This window comes from Balearica regulorum, chromosome 10 (assembly GCF_011004875.1).
Source record: "Balearica regulorum gibbericeps isolate bBalReg1 chromosome 10, bBalReg1.pri, whole genome shotgun sequence".
NCBI lineage: Eukaryota > Metazoa > Chordata > Aves > Gruiformes > Gruidae > Balearica > Balearica regulorum.
The window spans coordinates 2,859,977-2,879,114 of NC_046193.1; the positions used below are offsets into that span (position 1 = coordinate 2,859,977).

The following is a 19,138-nucleotide window of genomic DNA, read 5'->3' on the forward strand; positions in this document are numbered from 1 at the left end:
GTAGCAAGCTACCTTAGAATCCGAAAAGCTTGCTTTTCGTCATGTGTGCGTATTCCAATTGTGTATTTATTAAGCCAGTTCAGATGCTGAATGATGGTGCATTTTAATTTGAAATGCATGTGGTGTATTTATGCCTTAACAGCAAAGCAAACCCATTTTAAAAGAAACTTTCTGTTTTCCCTTAGTTCTAGATAAGCTTTTTAGTGTCTGGTTAAGAGTCGATTAGCCAACGCGCAACAGCCTTCTTCCTTGCTACCTGCTTTCCCGTCTCTAGGCAGACGGCCGTAGGGGCAGTTTCTCGATTTATTTCTCCTGCAACGCTGCCCGCCTGGCCGGGCTCGCTCTCCACCAGCGGGCAGGGTGAACTCCTCCTGACCCCCCGGGCAGCGGCTGCAGCCTTTCCGCGGCCCCCGGGCAGCTCCAGCCGTTCCCCCGCCAGGCAGCAGCGCGGGGCCGGCCCGGGCCGCTTTGTGCGCGGAGGACGCGCCTCCTCCGGGCGGGGCGGGGCGGGGCGGGGCCTGGCTCGGCGCGGCTCCCGCTTCCTCCTCGCCGCCTGCGCCGCGCTCTCCCTACCTGCGAGGATATGATGTCAGCGCCTCATTACCCTAATTATGCTGACCTCATAGCTGGGCCTAGCCAATGGGGCTGCTCCGCGCTCCCCACCTGCTAGGAGGAGAATTCCATCATTCCTGGGATTCCTCCCCGGGCCCGTGCAGCGAGCGGCGCCGGGGCCAGCGGCGCCGGGGCTCGCCGCGCCTGCTCCGCTCCGCTCCCGGGCTCGCCGCCCCGGCCCGGGAGTAAACAAGCGGCCCTCCGCCCCCGGCCCGCTCCCCTGCCCTCTCCTCCCTCAGCAGCTGCAGCGAGCCGCTCGCCGGGCGCCCCAGCCACGCTGCTGCCGCTGCCGCCCGCCCGCCCGGGAGCACGCTGGTGAGTGAGCGGGGGAGCGGCCCCTGCGGCCGGGCGGCATCGGGGGTCTGGCCGCGGAGCGGAGCCTGGCCTGTGGCCGGGTGGAAAGTTCGAGGCGGGAGGAAGGGGACAGGTGCCCCCGCGGCTGCGGTGGGCCCCGGGCGGGGGCGGCCGGCCCCTCTGCGCTGAGCAGCCTGTCCTTCGCCCTCCGCAGCCTGACGCTGGCGGCGCCGGGGCCCGGGGCGGCCGCGGCGGTGGGGGGGGGGAGCGCTGAGGGGAGTGTCGCCCCAGAGGCGCTGACGGGCGGGACGCCGCCGGCCTGACGGGACGGGGCAGCCCCCGTCTCGTCCTTGGCGCTGCGGGACTTTCCCTGGGCCGGGCCGCGGGAGCGGGCGGCGGAGCCGAGCCTCCCCAGTTGTCGCCCTGAGGGAACCGCGGCGGGCTGGGCGGCAGGTCAGCCGCGGCCGAGTCGAACCGCCTCAGCCCCCGCCGCGGGGCTCTTAGGACGGGGAACCGAGCCGCCCCGGTGCCGCGGGGGTTTCCGAGCTCTCCGGGGCCCGCTCCCCTGGCGAAGGGGAACGGGACAGCTCTCCGGGCGGGCGGCAGGGCTGGGTACCGCCGCGGGCGGGGGTGTTGGCCCGGGTGAGGGACAGCTGCTGCTGTCGGTGCGGTGCCCTCGGGCTCCTCCTGCCTGAGGAGCTGGAGAGAGTCGCTGGCTGGAGCCTCTGCGGCCCGAGAGCGGCACAGGTTACCGCGAAGGATGTGAAAGTTAGCTGTTAGGAAATATCCTGACGTAAGTTCCTATCCGGAAAGTTATTTGAGAGCAGTAGGACCAGGCGGGGAGTGCTTTGGCTGCCATGTTAAATTCACACCTTGGCTTCGAGAGAGTGTAGTTTTCTTACAGAGAAAATCCCTGGAATTTCATCAGTAGCAGAGGGTCCTGTGGTGAAAATCTTTCACCACTAACAGAGTCCGAAGGGCACTGTTAAGGCTTTTGACTCTGCCTCTAGTATGTTCCATTTGTAGAGATTTTTTTATTTAATCTTTAGCAGTGCAATTTCAGTCTGTTTGGTCAAGCTGGCTTTATGTTTCCTAGATGTAATCAGTAGTAATTAATTTTCTGAGTCAAGCTGACTGCACATGACACCGGTGCACCCCTTTTCTGAAAGTGCAATGAATGGGAATTTAACAACCGTTTCTGCTGATACTTGAGAAACCACGAAGCCAGCTCACTTCCCTTTTACTCTGTTGGTGCTTCAGGATTATCGGGAACAAGAAATAATGGACGTTTTTTAATTAAACCAGAGAGGACTAACTCCTGGTCAAGAGCTCCAGGATCCCTGCAGGATAATTTTTCTGATTAGATTTTCTCTAACTTTACAATAGGGAGTTGTTTAAAGAGCATTCCACATAGAGGAATAAACTGTAGGTTGTGAAACATGAGTGAAGTTCTCTTTGCAGGCAATGATATTAAGAACCCTCAAATCCAAAACTGTATAAAATCTGGCAGCAATCTGCCTCAAAAATATATAAACTTTTTTTTAAGGCTGTTCTCCAAACATAGAGTGTGTTTTGCTTAAATTCCCTATGTCTCTCTTCTTGTTATACACCAGTTATAATCTTGATACTTGGCATCAGTCTAGGAGGCTTTTGGGCATCAGTTACAAGAACTACTTTCAGTCACGAATAAAACACAGGTCTGGTCCGTTAGGCTCCTGGTAGAATTTGGGTGTGTCTGTGCTGTGCATTGGTATTGCTTTTGAAGCAAACTACTGGGCTGAAACAGTTGTTGCTGAATCACCCCTATCTCCGAGGCACATCATGGGAATGGGGAACCGAGGAAACCGAGGGTTTCGGTGCAGGATGCTGTGTTGCCAGCCTTCCTTATTGCTGCTCAGTAACGACACGGTGAGATGAATGCTACCACGTAGCTTTTATACCCGCTTTAGAGCAGGAATTAGGCCAGTGCCCAAGTGGTGAGCACCGAGAAGTGCTGAAAGGGGTAGATCTGGAGGTCTGATAGTGTAAAATCTGGCTGGTAGCTAAAATGGGTTGAAAATCATTGATACAGACCTTTGGGGCATGTTAACTGAAGAAGCGCGTTCACGTTATAAAGTGTCAGGAGGTTCTTGTTTAAATGTACGTAGCTTTGATAACTAATGCAGTATGGAGACATGGAGAAGATTAATTTGTTTGTTTTCAGATACATTTGAAAGTCTTTTATTATAGAAGGTAGATCTGGTTCAGTTCCTTTTGCTGTGGTTAGACGTTTCATAATATGTTTGCAGCAGAACGTGTAGCATATAGGATGGATGGGGTGATCTTGTGGATGTAAGACGTGGTCAGGTTAGACTTTTCCACCTTTAATTTCTTATGTTTGTTAGCTTTTAATTCAGATACTGCTGCTAATAGCTTTCTTTTTAGAATGTTACCTTGTTAAGGAGGATTTATGCAACAAGAAAACAGCACAAGGTAAAATGGCAAAGCTTTGCTTTACGCTTATAATTTTCTGTGTGATAAGCTAAGTTGTTGTTTCTCTTTGAAGATTTGCCTGCTCAAACATATTTTCCACATGCAAAAACAAGTATGGTAAAAAAAACACCCCAAAAAACCCAACCCAAAGTACTGAATTAATATATTTTTTTTTAAAAAGTGGTATTTCTATGATTCCTTTGGCCAGGTAGCCTGAATTCGCTCTGAAGACTGAGAGCTGTAAATGCAGAAGGATGATTGGTGTTATGTGGTAATCACAATCTAAACTGAGCGCTTACAGTTAATGTTTTGCATGGGTATATTAACATGGGATTTATGTATTCACAAGTAGAAGCTCTGATCTAAGTGCAGTTGAAGGAATTTAAACGTATTGTGGCTATTGAGGACACACTGAATACAATGTGCTTGTCGCTATTCTCATTCACAGTACAAATATGCTTTACTCTCTCCTATTTTAGAAAATAAAAGATGTTGACCTAATTTGCATCAAACTGCTGCTTTATCTTCCTTTCCTCTGTAGACTTATTGATTGTGCTGATAAGTGGTGTCTGGATTTCCTCTTCAGTTTAGCTTTCTTCCACTAGAATCAGCTGGAGTCTCTTGCTCTAGGTAGTTCTGGTTCTGAATTTGACTGGGAGGTACTGTGCCTGTACCTTCCGGCATGTCAGCTGCTTTTGACCTGTTTGACCATGCTCTTCAATTAATCTTGTTTTCCCTATACTTGTGCTTATCTAGTCTTACTTCACTTCAGTCCTCGCTCTTGATTGTTTCTCGAGTGTCTTGTCGCTCTTGTCTCACTTTTTCCTTGTTGTAATGGGCTTTGTTTACTAATCCACTACTTCTCCTTCCAACCTTATCTCTGTAATTTCACCAGACATATGAATTCAAGTACCAGACTTTTCTCTACATCACTGAAAGGTTCAGCCTTTCTCTCTCCTTAGCATCGTGTAGATGTTTATCTCTAGTTCACACTCACCAAGTTTGAGAGAGACCTCTTACTAGTGTCTGCTTTCAGATGTTTCCTATTAATGTGTTTGCTGTGGCTGTTGGCTGTGCTGCTCTTCTCTTTGTCAGTCAGACCTGTAATCCAAGTATCTTTTTGACTGTGACCTCTCTTTAGATCTTCTTGTCCAAACTAAGTCTAAATTCTTCTGATTTTTCTTATCTGCACAGCATGTCTTTTGCACAGGCCTTTTGTTCTCATCACCCAACTTTTTCCTTGTTTCTGTCATCTAACTTGTTACTTCAGTTACTAGTTAAGATCTGTTCTAGACAAAAGCCATCTTATTTCCATAACGGAGATTACTGCTGCAAACATAATCTTTCTCATTTCTTTCCTTTCTCTCCCTTCGCTATTCCCCCTACTGTTAAAATCAAATATAAAGTTTCCCTTTTTATTTCAGGTCTTTCCTCACATACACCACTGTGAATAATGACTTTCGTGGGATTGAATAAATGTCCCATTGTTCTGTCTGTAGTTAGTCTGTAGTGCCTCTTTCTCTACTGCCTGTTTACTTAAGTTTCAAACAAGCAACTTCAGGGTTTTTCCCCACGTGCTTTCCGTGATGCATGGAAGGTGCTGTATAAATCCATGAAATCACTTAAATGTTCATTTTTAAAAGCTTTAATTTCTCTATATTCTTCAAAAAAACTGTTAACAGGCATTTGCTAAGCTGAGAGTACTCCATATGTTCATGGAATCTGCAAAAGCTTGAAAAGGCGAGGGAAAATAACGTGCCGTTTCATTACACTGATGGGTGTTGTGTTCTTCAAGTGTTGCATAAAAACCTTACTAGTGGATCAGTGTGTAGTAACTTCTTTGTTTTTCAGACATTGTATCTTTATGATTTTACATTCTGGGTTTTACTGTTTTTCAGCATGTTTCTTAGCTGCTGTATGGGTGAGATGGCAGCCTAGGGGAATGTTGAGTGGAAGCAGTAACTGATAAATGAAAGGACTAAGATATTAAACTAATATTTGAAATTACGGTAGATAAAAACACCTTGAACTCTTGTAGAAGTGGTGTTGGCTTGTGTCTCTTTAAATCTAGCAGTTAATATTTTGTAACCAGTAAGATACTTATGAAAATGTTTCCGTAGTGTTTAAATCAGATCCATCCAGAGAAAGTTAAGTTTGTGTACTTGTATTTTGCTAGTCACTTGTTTTCCCTTACAAGATCTGGGTATAGAGCAGTACTTGCACATAGGCTGCTAGAGAGTTGGGTTTTGATGGGGATTGTAAAAATTCAGCTTTGATTCAGGTTAGTTTCTGCTGCATAGATAAGTCTCTGTGTCACACAGAGAACTAGCTGGCTTTTATCAGAAGACTGCTTTTTAACTGGCTTTTTTTGTCAGAACCCTGGAAACTGAACTATTCTTTCATTTCTGAGACGTGACTCCTTCAGAGGATGACGGGGCTGTTCTCTGAAGGCTGCCTGGCAGTAGCTGTAGCAGTTGCTGCCCTTGCCCAGATGGAATTAGGTTTTCGAGCTTTGAACTGAGAGAAGATTCCTCCTCTTTCATTCTCATAGGCAACCGTTCTTTCCTGAACTGTTATCCCCAACTTGTTAGTTTAATTTAGGGATAGAGGGGTATTTGATATTGTTGGAAAAATTATCTGGAAGTTTATAGCTCCCCGAAGGTAATTTTTATAACTGTAAATGTGTGCAGCATATATGATACTGCACCCTGGAATTTGCAGATCTCTATATTAACAGCATCCTTTCAAAGAAGCTCTTGAGTGGACACAACATTCTTCGCAAGACCTTAACTGCTAGAGAAACACTTCTGCAGCTCTCCCATGATATGAACTTTAATAATATTCAAAGCTACAAAACTATATTGAGGCCAGTTTTAGTGAAGTTGTTTTTAAAGTGTCTAATTTCCTGAATAGAATTAAGACTTGGTTCCTGTTTCCTTCTTTCAATGTGGACTTCTGTCACCAGCTAATTCTCTTACTAGGAGCATGTTCCGGAAAGGGATTGGGCATCTGCTACTCCCATTATTTGAAAATTACTGAAAAACTTAAAGAAAACAGCAATTTGTTTTCAATAAAAGATATCTTAATATCCTTTGCATTGTTCTTTATCAAGAGTTTTTTTTCTGAAGAGTTGACCAAAAAGCTTTGGTTGACTGTCTTTGAAATTTAGGACAAAGCTGATTTTTGCTAAATCATGAGTTAGCCGTCAGTTTGGTGTAGCTGCATCATCTGATCAGACATATTTTAATCTTTTTTTAAGTGATTTTTCACTCTGTTAGAGGAATTTCTGTGAGTGGGTCAGTAAGCAACAGTCTGGGGAGAAATAAAGCGGTGCTATTTTAAACTCCAAGAAAACAAAAAGCAGGAAAGAAACCAAGCATCAAGGTCTAAGGGATCAAAGTGGAACGATGCTGAAGGCTTCTTTAGTCTTCTTCAAATCTTTACTTTGATTTGGAAGTGTGTGGCCGAATGTGATATAAAGAAATATTAAATGAAGACAGAATCTTGTTTTCTAAAACCTCTTGCCCACGTGTACTGTCTTTACAAGGAGGAGTTAACTGATTTTATAAGTTTAGTTAAAATACTGTTCTTGAGCAAAAGCCGATTCTGAGGGAGGGAGAATGCATGTTTTTATCCTCAAGCACTCTACTTAGTTATTTCGAGTATGTCTCATCTTCTTGCACAGTTCTATGGAAACAAGGCTGGATTTTGTTCTTTATTGAAAATATATTTTTGAAACTTAAAAATACTTTAAAAATCCTTTCTCTTATGCTTTAAAATCTTTGATTAGTTTTAAAGTCTTTGACGTTATTTAGGAAGAGGGAGGGAGGATAGTGAGGTTTATTATTTATAGTGCAAAGTCAAGGAAACTGCTTCGCAAACATATGCTTGTTGTTAAGTCTGAGTACATGTGTTTGAGATTTCTGTAGTTGCCGCTACCTTTTTTTTTTTTAATCACATTGTAAAGTTAGTTACAGTAAACAGTTCTTGTGACAGAATAGCATGCTGGTTTTGCAGGGAAAAAACACAATGGAATTTTTAGCAGTCCTGGGTTTTCTCTTTCTCTGTTTCTTTTAACAGTTCTGTCTATGCTGTTGCCTTCTTATTTAAAAACACATGCAAGTTGTTGGCCTTTTAACAAAAGCATCTTGACAACATGTTACTCCCTTCCTTCCTTTCCCTTTCTTATCTTTTGGAAGTTCATATTGGAACTTCTTTTTTAGTTTTGAAGCCATTCATGTGAAACCTTGAGAGGTTCATGTAAGCTCTAATGTAATTTTTATTTTTTTTAATGGGAGCGTGTTGCTTAGTATATTGCCGAAATGTGCATTTTTATGTGATGGGGTTAATTTTTCATGTATGGGAATTATGTGTTGTAGAGGGAGAAAAACAGGGAAAAGCAGGTACTGAGGTGTGATTATGATTATACAAGTTACAGTTTCCTGTATTGTTATATATATACATGCCTAATGTTTGACTATATGTTCATGAGTAAGAAAACGTCTTCATGGTTTATAAGCTTTGGGTAATTCTACTTTGGGCATAGGGGAGTATGGAGTTTATTGAAGACTATGGATCTAAAGCAAACTTATACTCGCGTAGGTCTACCAGCTGTCATCTTCACTTCAGATGAGTTGCATCTTTGGATGTTGTCTCAAGTAGCTATTTATTGGGATGGAAGGCTGGCACGTGGGAAGCAAAAACACAATGTATAGCAGATAACCCTGTTGCAACATACACGAGCAGTGGTGATCAGTAAAGTACTTGAGAATTTGGTCTACTGGTTTGTTTTGGATAAGTAATTGGTGGGAAAGCTAATTCCAATGTTTCCTTGTGTTCAGCAATGACTTAGTTTTAACAAATCCTGCGCTGGCATAACATGAAAAGAGCAGCAGAAACCTGGGGTTTTGATTCTTTCTGCTGTCATGTTCTTGTTGGTTATTACTACTTACTTCTGTCAAACCTGATGTGTGTATGCTATGAACAAGTGGCACACCACCTCGTGTGGTCTGCTAAGGACTCTGTGAGTTTACTCTTTGAAACTTTGACTCTGAATTTTCCAGGATCCAGAGAGGAATGGAGACTCCATTGGATGTTTTGTCGAGAGCAGCATCTCTAGTACATGCTGATGATGAGAAACGTAAGTCTGAAGCTTAGTTCTCTGCTTTGTTGGATTCAGATTCTGTAAGTTTGCATTAAACATCAGCCTAGAAGCTGGCGTTATCTGATCTTTGCATTTTACTGAATCTAAGACATGTAGAAAAATGTCTTCAGAGGCCCTTAATAGGTAATCTTCCTCAGGTGCAAAACCAATATGTTGCATTTAAATTGATCAGTATGCAAGAGAGAATCATTCCTGTGATTTTGAAAATGTACTTAATTCATATAAAGGTGCCCTCTTTTCCCAATTGCATTTGCATTGTTAGTAGACAAAAAGTTTTAATGGAGCTGCTGTCAAGCTGAGGCTGATTTGAGAACTCACACTCCCTAATAATATCGGTTAGACCTGTTCTCATTTAAGAACACATAACTGAGTGGGCATGAGTGGGTTGCAAAGATTCCTTTTCAGTTCATAAAAAACCTAGAAGGTAGACTGTTACCATTAATAATGAGCAGTTCATTTTCCTTTTACTGCTAGTAAAAGATGGGTACAGGATGTTGCCATTGTAAATGATGCCAGTGGCAGCCACAGAGGCTCATGTCGCCAATCATTTGGGTAATATTTTTGCTTCCAACATTCACAATAAGTGTTTAAGATGAGTTAACTAAGGTTAAAATAATATTTTCAATTCTGCCAAATTGCAGTGCTGCTTTGTAGATGAGATTGTTACCTGCGTGCTTAGTAATAAATGCCGTTGTCAGTTTTGTTCTGAGTAGTGTAAGAACTCAGGAAGCCTGTGCATCTTGGGGATCAACCTGAATAGATGCTAACTAGGAAAATGGTATTTTGGATTTCAAACTGCTTTGTGTGTGGCTTATGTGCATAAAATCACCATTTAAGATGAATTCAGCTTTTCTTCTTTTGATCTTTGTTCCTTTATTCTTCACAGATTTTTTGAAAAGTAATTGCCTTGAATGATGAGTAAAAGAATTGATTTACTGCTGCTGCTAATTAACTTACTAAAGTAATTGCAAAGTAAACACACACAGTGTATTTGGACAACAAGTCCCAGAATTTTTGAGTATATTCAAACTGTCAAGATATCAGTAGCCTGCTCTTTCAGAAGTTTGTAAAGTGAAGGTTTCGTACTCCGATGAGCTCTTCTGTATTACTGGCTCTTAGCTTTATAATGAATATTGGTTTTGCTGTTCTTTCATGTTCACCTTGCTGCTGGAGAAGTGCCAAGTTTTTACTGATCCTGCTGTAGTAGGATGATTTGGTTGCTTGCTACAGTTATTGACTATTATTGGTAAAATGAACAGCAGTGGAAGTCATTGAGGAAATAATTTCAACTGTGACTTTTGCATGGAGGATTTCTCTTGTAAACTAACTCATATATTTGTAGAAAAGGCAAAAGCTTAACCTATTTTCTTTTGGCTAAAATATTTATATATATTTTGAATGTGTATTCTCAATTTTTCAAGCTTAAATGCATTATTTTTGGTTAACTGTTGCCTAAGACTCTAGTTTGATTTTGAGTTCCAGAGGGTAGGAATGTTGGGCTGGATTTAGAGAATCCAGAGGAAGTCTGATTCAGTGCAACTTGCATGAGGAAGCTGATGTGTATCTGGTTCTAATTTACATTCCTTTAGTCTTACCACTGAGACTTAATTAGATTTATGCCACTCTGCAGCTTCCAACTTGGGCTGTCTCTGAGTTTGTCCTGTTGTTGTGCATATCACACACAAAGAATGCTGTAGGATGAAAAGCTGCTAAAATGAAGAAATGAGTAGTCCAGACCTGTCACTGAACTTGCACTTTTTTGCATCAGCTTTTGTGGGAACAGCACCAGCCAGACTTCACTCTGTGTTGCAGAGTGGATACTAACAGCTTGAAGTTAGTCTTAATCTTGAGTTTAGGAATTGTCCTTGAGCTTTCCTCTAAAGTGCATGGTGTGCTGCTCCTGGAGTTGTAGCAGTGGTCCTGTCTGTGCTTCTGTATCCCCTATTCACTTTGTCTGATGAGTAGAATTCTCCATAGTTTCTAATTCTCCAGTCATGACCAGGAGTGAAATTATCTATGTATTTTCCTTATAATGAGATTACTTTCAGATACTTGGTATCTGGACAAACTATTGTATTTATTTCAGTGATGTTTCTTGTATTGAGGTAGTACATACAGGTAATTTTAATGTTGATTTATTGGAAAAAATTCCAACGGGTTCTTTTTGACATTTCTAATGATACCATGAAGTTTCCTGCTTCCAAAGTTTTGAATAAGGATTTCAGATTAATTTAATTTCTGAAACATTTCTGTCTTACCCTGAGTCTTTTATTTTTGTACTGGAATAGAAATTTGTGTAACATAACTCTTGATGCCCTTTGTGCATTTCATGGTCAAAATTTTATCCTATTTTTTGAACGGAGAGCAAAGGAAATGTTGTTATATGCTATGGTGACATGACGGTGGTTAGATTCCACTAGTGAAACAACATATCTGCTTGTTAAGATGCTTGAGAATAACTGAGGTGAGCTCATCTAAGCTATATGCCCTGTAAGAGTTGAAAACTGCTGATTTGCCACTATTTAAAGATCTTTTAAAGCAATTAAGATACTCATTTTAACTATAATGTCTCAAAATTCTTCCTCTTCAAAGTAGTTTACTATTACAGTTTTTATCAGAAAAATAAAGGTAGGCTTAACGCATCTTCTCTGTCATCTAGTATGCGCAGTATATGCAGAATGTGCATTAAAGTATTTTTGAAGTTAGACTGTGTGTGCTCCTACATGAGGTACAAAGCTAGCTGAAGTTGTTAGTTGTCTCTAATTCATACATGTCAATAATTTTCACTACTTTCTTCTTTGAAAATGTTAGTACTATTTGTACACAAACCTTTGACCCTCCTGCAGATATCTTAAATTGCAAACTTTTACATCCTGATATGCTTTAATCCCATCTAAACCTTAACTTCAAACCAATTGATATAAATCAGCAGCCTTCAAGTGCATTTACTGAATCCAAGCAGTGCAAATACAGGTTCTTGTTAAAAACAAGGTTTATTTCCTGAAGCTGGTAGGTATTTCATTTTATTCTTGTTTGTCTAGGTGTATCCAGAGGAGGAATATTGCCAGTATTTACGAATTCAATTCTTTCTAACATGAAGGATCCTCTTATGTCTGTGGGCACTCACTGCAGTGCCAAGTAATGTAGAATTGTCTTAGCGTATATGCAAATCACACTCTGTTTAAAGCAAATACCTTTAAACTTAACAGGGCTTAAAGAAATGAATGAGATGTATGGCTACGAAGCTTTCCTAGAATGGTTATTGGTTTCTTAAACAAATATGACCTTGAGTTATTCTGGGTTGGTTTTTTTGCAGCTGCACCTATGTCAATAAGGTTGACCTTCAATAATATGTTTGCACTATATGTTGCATTCAATCGCTTCTCTGTTTTATTTCATGAACTCTACTATATTTCAACAACTCCCCGTTTAAATCATTCTGCACTTGTTATCAAAGAAAATTTATGAAAGACATTTGATTAACTACTGTGTCATGGAAATGATTAATTATGGAGAAGAAATCATTACTGTAATTTTTTTTATTTGTACATGTATTACCACTGTGATGTAAGCAATTATTTAAGCTTATGTTATAGTGGACCTGTATTTTAAAAAACCCAACAAAACAAACCAAAAAAGCTGAACAAAAGCAGACAGACACTCCTTTAGAGGTGATAACAGTTAAAGGAGAAGATAAAGATATTTCCTAATGGAGTTCATTGTTTACTTATTGTCCAAACTTGGTCTTTCATTTCAGTGGAAGGAAAGCATACGATGATGTAACTATTAGCCAGTCATCTTGAAGGCTTGTCACTAATTGCTTATTTGTCAAGAGTGAATAGGATATAGGAAGTCTGTGGTGTTTATGAGGAGCTGTTCAGTGCCAGAGTAGGTAAAGTGCAACTATTTTATCTGTAGGCGGCATCTGTAAGGCTTCGCTGGGTGATTTCTGTGCTTCAGAAGTGGGCTTTATATGAAGGGAACATCTGTAAGACCTGTGTATGTATGCTGTCGTCTTAATGTTATCATGGCTGGAGACCTTATCAAATGTGGGTTATTGTACAGTTCCAAAAATCAAGGTTACAATGAGATGCTTGATACTACTCATCACTCTTCTGTTCTTCTTTTCCCATGCTGTTCTTACTGGGGTTGTACTGATTTCTCATACATTCAGCATTTACGTTGGCTAATTTTAGAAGACCGCGCTATAAGCTGGTAGTATTTAAGTAAAGACAAAGAAGTACTGAAAGTACAGTTTTTCTTCCTGTAGTTGTGTTGAACAGCAAATGTTCAAATGTTAAGGAGGATTATCATTTTATATTTATCTCATAAAAAAAAAAAAGGGTTTGGGAACTGGTCTTTCAGTTATAAACAGTGTTTTAAGAGCATATAATCTTGTTATTAAGAAAATAGTGAAGTAAAATGCTAACGTGGCCTTGCACTTGCAGAATGTATTGAAGGCACTGTGTTCTCAGCCTGTGCTGATTTTATAGCGTAACACTTTACTTACACTTCCCTCCACTATACAAGTCCAGTTTAAGAATATGGGAATGAATGAGAAAAAACATGTTGTTTCTCACTCTCTCAGGGTAATATAGGGAAAAGTCCATTGCTGGCAAGCAGAAGAAAATGTACTTCCACGAGGAAATGAAAAGTTTGGAAACAGCTAATAAATGGCACAATGAAGTCCTGGGTAATAGCTTTGCATTCTAATGCATTGTACCATAATCCATACCTGTTGAGTCTTGATTTATGTTTTGAAAAAATGATACAGGACTACATTTAAAAAAAACCCCAGAAACTCCTTTGATGAAGCCATGCTTCTTGCACATGTACCATCATCCTTGTAGGCATGGAAGCCTGGAATTGCTATTCCACACTTCTTGCCTGTGAACAACATTATTGTTTGGCAACAATTTCTTTTATGTGGTTTAGTTTTATCTCCTTCAAATAATTAAGCTAGATGTACAGAAGACTTACTGTGCTTTAAAATCCCTGCCCTAATCCACTTTGTAATAAAATCCTCATGTAGACAAGACATACAAATCAGTTTTTACCGTTCTTCATTCATACCAATCAGTTCAGTTAGGAGAATGAATTTTGTGCTGGCTACCATCTCATAACTAACAAATATGCAGCGATTACTTGTTTTGGATAGCTGATCCTAAAAAAGATACTACTTTAAGGTTGAGTTGAAAACAATTTATTAACACTCTTGAAGAGGATGATGGCTTGAAGAGGATATTGTGTTTAAATACAAACCAAGCCATATTTATAGTAGAATGAGACTTGAATGTTGCTATTTGTATTTAAGATATTAATGATGAAATATTTCTAGCATCACCAGGACTTTTTACCTACAGTGCTGTTTGTTTTGTAAATTTATAGCAAATTATGGGCAGTGAGCCTAAGGCAGGTTTTAATATCAATGTGTGCAGAAGTTTAAATAGCTTCCATCCTACTGTGTGAACACTTAAATCAGCACTGAAAATATTTAAGCTCCTGAAGGTGTTTTGACTGACTGACAGTGAGGAATTGCATGGAACTTGCTAGATGAATGCGGTTAGTACAAAGACAGTCTCAACAATCGGTTTCCTTTGAGACTTGCTTTTTGGGGGGGGTTGTGGTTTTCTTGGGGTTGGTTGTTTTTTGTTTGGTTGGTTTTGCTAGAGATTTATCTGCTTCAGAAAACTGGGAACCAGTGTCACCGTTTTTACACAGAAGTGAAATAGCAGTATCATGTCACAGTCCTTGTTTATTTTCTATTCACAAGTTCAGCCCATTCTGGGTAGAACTGGGAGGAATAATGCACGCTTGTAGTAAGGATGATAAATATTATAGAGCAAAGTATTACTTAAAACAAGCTGAAAAATTTCCAGTGGAACATAATCTTGTCATTTGACTTGCCCTTTGTATTTTAAATTGCACATATATATCCAAAATAGCAAATCTTGTAACAAAGTAATCAATGGAAAAAGTTTTAGCTGCTTGTTGGAGTTTCAGTATTACTTCTCATTTATGGAACGTTTGTTTTAGGGGTGGAAGGGAATCAAATTGGTTCAATAAGGGCAACCTGAAGTATGTTTAGAGTTCTTTTGAAATCTAAAACGTGTTTGTGTACTGAACCTTAATTCTCATATAGGCTGTTTTTGATGGTAAACTATTTTCCTTTCCTGCTAGAATTTTTCATTTTGTGTCCCCAATAATAGGTATAATACACTTAATAGTTTAGTACGTCACCACTTGTCTGTGTTTATTGCTTTGCCGTTATTTCTGTAGTTTGGGATTATTTTTTTCGCTGTCACGGTGTTGAGATTGTTAATGTTCTCTGTAGTACTCAGTGCTGCACTGGTACGTGGGAAAAGTTAGCCCCTCTCCTGAAGACAGACTGTCAAGGGCAGGAAGCGGGGCATCACTGTCGTGATACGGGGCTGCTCCTGGTTAGCCAGTGAGTCAGAAGCAGAGATGGAAACTGCGTTCCCTGATTCCTCATTGTAGCAACTTACTCACTGCACTGCTAATGCCATAGCTGCTTTTGGAACCCGAGCTCTATTGGTCCGCAAAGCAACCTGGCAAAAAAGTCCTAGCAGAGGTTGATGCCGTGAACGCTGTTGCTACTGTGGAAGTGGAATTTAGTGGGGAGGCAGTACTTCTCCTTTTCTGCTTGTCACTTCTGGAATATTCAGGGAATCAGTTGGTTATTGTCTTTTACAGTAGCTCGTGGCTGCGCCACAAAATTGGCCTTTGGGAAACTTTCCTTAAGAAGTTCTTTGCTTTGAAGAGTCTCCTGCGAGTTTCTGTTCCTTTACCTGGGCAAGCTGTCAGTCTTTATAGATGACATTAAGATACCATTGCCAGCAGGGCTCACTAAATCACTGTCTTGTTTTTTCCAGTTTAGGCTAGATAAAAATCTCCCTTGTAATGAAAAGGTTGTATGTGATGCTTCTACTAAAAATCGTGCTTCCTATGACTTTCAGGACTATGACTCCAGTAAATGGAGGAGTTGTTTTTGATCATAACCTCCTATTTTTTCTTTTGTAGAACAATACTTGCTGAAATCTTGCTTGGCTAGGTTGAGGGCAACACAGCCACATTATCCCAGGTTTTTCTTTTGCATTCCATAAATAAATTTAACAGTATTTTGTATGCAGGGCTTTCAAAGTTCAGGGGTTTTTAATCAAGGTTTGTCAACTCCTGGATGTCTCTTATTAACAAACCCAGCGCAACCTTTCATTTAGGGCTTGACTACTTCTTCAGAAGACTTTTCCTTTATTGGGTTGCAATGAGGGTAACAAGTGCTTCATGATTATTTTAATAAGTGGAGTCTCCATATGGATGTTTGCTTCTTGTTTTATGGTAAGTGAAAATATTGGTTTGGTTGTTTTTCTACCAGGTTGGTGGTTGGATGAGTACGTATGTTGGCTCAGAGAAGAGGCAGATATATGATATAGACAAAGAGTTAGGTCTTGAAAATTAGAGGTATGGTTAGACTTTGGTGTTCTGCAACTCAGTTTAATAGACTGAATTCTTTAATTGCAGAAATTAATGCACAATTAAGTAATTGGATAGCTTTTATGAATTAAGCTCTGACCACAAGCACAGTTGCCTTCTGTGATGTCTAGCAAAAGAGAAACTTAAATTTTCTGGTGGAAAATCTAAATTTGAAGCAGCAGTATCAGCAAAAATCTACGTTTGTAATCCTTCAACAGCTACGAGAGGTGTTAAAAGTAAATTTGTCAGCTAGTCGTTTATGTAATGTTTAATCAATGGTAGGGGAAGAGGGGGAGCCTTGATAGTTTTGGAGCGCAATTTGTGGCATAAATAATCTCTTTTTACTGAAAGGGGGAAAAGTATGAAGTGTGATGTTTCAGTTTAGTAATAATGTGATAGAAAAACATATGTGTTTCGTTCATTGAGATGCAGCCTGAATCATCTGTTGTTGCTGTATGAATACCCAAAGCTTTAAATAATAAAACTCTGTAAGTAATAACATGCATAGCGTTCTGCTTTTAAATTTATGAACCATACAGACCAGAAAATACTAATATCTTCTCTGTTTTAAATATCAGTTAATCTGTTTTTTAGTAAAATACCCGAATGGCTGAATTCCTGACCTTCTGCTTTTTGTCTTTCAAAAACCTTTAGCTGTTTGCATAACTCAGTGTTTCACAGAGTAGCTTCCTATAAATGATGTCAGGGCCATTTAATAATTTTTAGGGTTTTCTTGAAAATAGGAGTGTTAAATTGGATAACTGATTGTTTGGATTGTTTTGGGTGTTTTTTAAATAAAAATATTATTCTTACCTCCAGAAAACTTCACCTTTTTTTTTTTTTTTCCCCCCAAAGTTTATGGTAGCAAGGAAAAAAAAAGAATGAGTGGAGTTATGTTTTCAACTTGTTAAATAGGCTGGAAAATGGGGCAATTGTCTGCTTGGCGCCTAGATGTATTTTAATAGCAGTAGAACACCATTAGCATAATCAGTGGAGTGATAGTAATACCTTCAGGAACAAAAGTGTCCAAACATATTTTTTGTTTAATTAATTTTAAACAACATTTGCAAGAGGTTCAGCTGCCTGCAGTTTGTAAACAAGTTGTAGCATCCTTCAGCATAGCAGATGTTGCTACCCAAGCTGCACCAGCCCAGGAAATAGGCTGCCCGGAGTTCCTGAGCAATATCAGCCAGACAGCTTGTCTTTTCTTTCTGAATCCTCTTTAGCTAATTGGTGACAAAATATTTGCAGTGATTGGTGGCGTTACCTCCAAGTAAATGATGTTTACAGAAACGCTCTCTCTTTCAATGGTTTTTGGCAAATGGAAGGGAAGGAATCTTCTTACTAGAATGGAATTTGTTATCAGATACCAGCCACTGCTCTGAAAATTGCCGCTGACCGAATACCTTATTGTTAAGCATGATTGCACATACATAACTGGAACTTGTCAATTCACGTGCTTCTAAATGACTGTAGTTTCTGAAATGCTATACCTGGAACTTTGTGCTCACTGTGTATTTTACAATAATATATATTTCTTATGTCCTGAATTTTGAAACAATGCAGGGAAATTATTCAATTGTTAGGTTCTCTCTGTTAAGTTTTCTGGCACTGACTAAAACTACATAAATGGATTTATTTATTTTTTTTACAGCTAGGCAGAGTATACTAGCACGTGAAAATCTGGCCATTCTTCACTACAAATAAATAAATAAATAAGTTCTACCTTAATTAGAAATACTGCAGGCTACTTGGGAAATGCAGGGTACTTTCCCAGGATGTGCTTTCCACATCTTTAAGAGCACAGAGGATCAGGACGAATTTGGAAATTTCAGTGTCACGCATAAAAAACCAGTGCTCATTTGGGGCAGAATCCGTAAGAGGAAAGGAGTTAAAATATTTCAGAAATACTTTGGATTCAGTATATTTACCTTCTTTTCCTTATTGAATTCTTTTTGTAGGTACTTACTTCAGCATTTTATCCATGTGTCTGGAAAGGTTAGAAGTGCTTTACAACTTCCTCGTTGCCCCTTCCCAATAGCCGTGCTGTGCCTCCCATTGCTCGGGTTCTACCCGCCAGATGCCGTACATTCTGCAGTGACTGTAATTCATTTTCCAGATGGCAAAGCAGGGCTTTTTGGGAAAGAGAATGTCTTTGGTGCAGTATAGCAATTCTTAGGTTTGTTTATGCAGGCAGGCAAATCTGGATGTACCTTTTTCTGTAAGCAAATGAAAAGATTATATTTAAGAAAGGAGGACTGAGTAAACTTGGTGTTCAGGGTTTTAAAAACCCTGTGCTGAAAAAAAGGTGGTTTTAGTTAAATACATAGTTTTTATACACACATAGTATGTTAAAACACTATTAATGTTGTAAAGTCAATTCTTTTAGAAGCAGTGCAGTACTGAAATTGAGGTGATCCTATACAATCTGTATTCCTTTTTCAGTTATACAGTCTTTAATGAAATGATCACAGAATACGTACAGTTCTGTTGTAAATAGAAATATGCAAGTTCTTAGTTAATGAGCACATGTTTATTATCTTCTTTTCACTTGCTGGGAACCCAGACTTTATTTATGGTATGCCATTCAGATTCTCACCTGAAGGAGGAGAGATCTGAGCATAGGTTTTCCAGTCCAAGATGAGCGTCCTAATTCATGGCTTATGGCATAAAGGGAGGATACAGTCAATCATCGCCCTCTGTTTTACCAATTCATGTCTTTTGTTCTGTTGGTTAAGAAAAAAAGAGACAAAAAAAGCGCAATACTTTGTTTCAGGCTGAAGAGAACATATTTCTCCCCCAAGAAGCAAACACCAAAACTACTTGCTTTTAATTTTTCCCCTCTTTTGCTGCTGAATCAAAAATAAATTACTTGTGTAAGCATAATTCTGGCTACAAATCCCCTATGCAGCTATAAACAATGTCACTACAGAAACTTCTGTCATCCATAAGCTTAAAAAGAGAAGTGCTTCTTATTTAGCAAATTGAAGAGTGAAGAGTGATTTATTACTCTCCTCTGATTTTTTTTTCCCCTTCTATTCTGCTTTTAAACTTAATGACACATTCATTAAAAGGTCCCCAAACCCACTACATTGTATTACAAGA

General features: G+C 39.9%; 1 protein-coding gene across 2 annotated transcripts in view; it reads left to right on the forward strand.

Annotated features, from left to right (window-relative positions):
* Positions 1-533: 533 nt before the first annotated feature.
* VGLL4 (vestigial like family member 4) overlaps positions 534-19,138 on the forward strand; it is a 90,532-nt gene continuing 71,927 nt past the window's right edge. Inside the window, exons 1-2 of one of the 2 annotated variants that reach the window (XM_075762756.1) lie at positions 534-927; positions 8,442-8,518. In XM_075762756.1, coding sequence (XP_075618871.1) covers positions 8,455-8,518 — 64 coding nt within the window. In that variant the 5' untranslated portion in view covers positions 534-927; positions 8,442-8,454. Of the gene's footprint in view, positions 928-1,271; positions 1,360-8,441; positions 8,519-19,138 lie in introns of those variants that run through there. The other variant, XM_075762757.1, reaches the window with a different exon arrangement.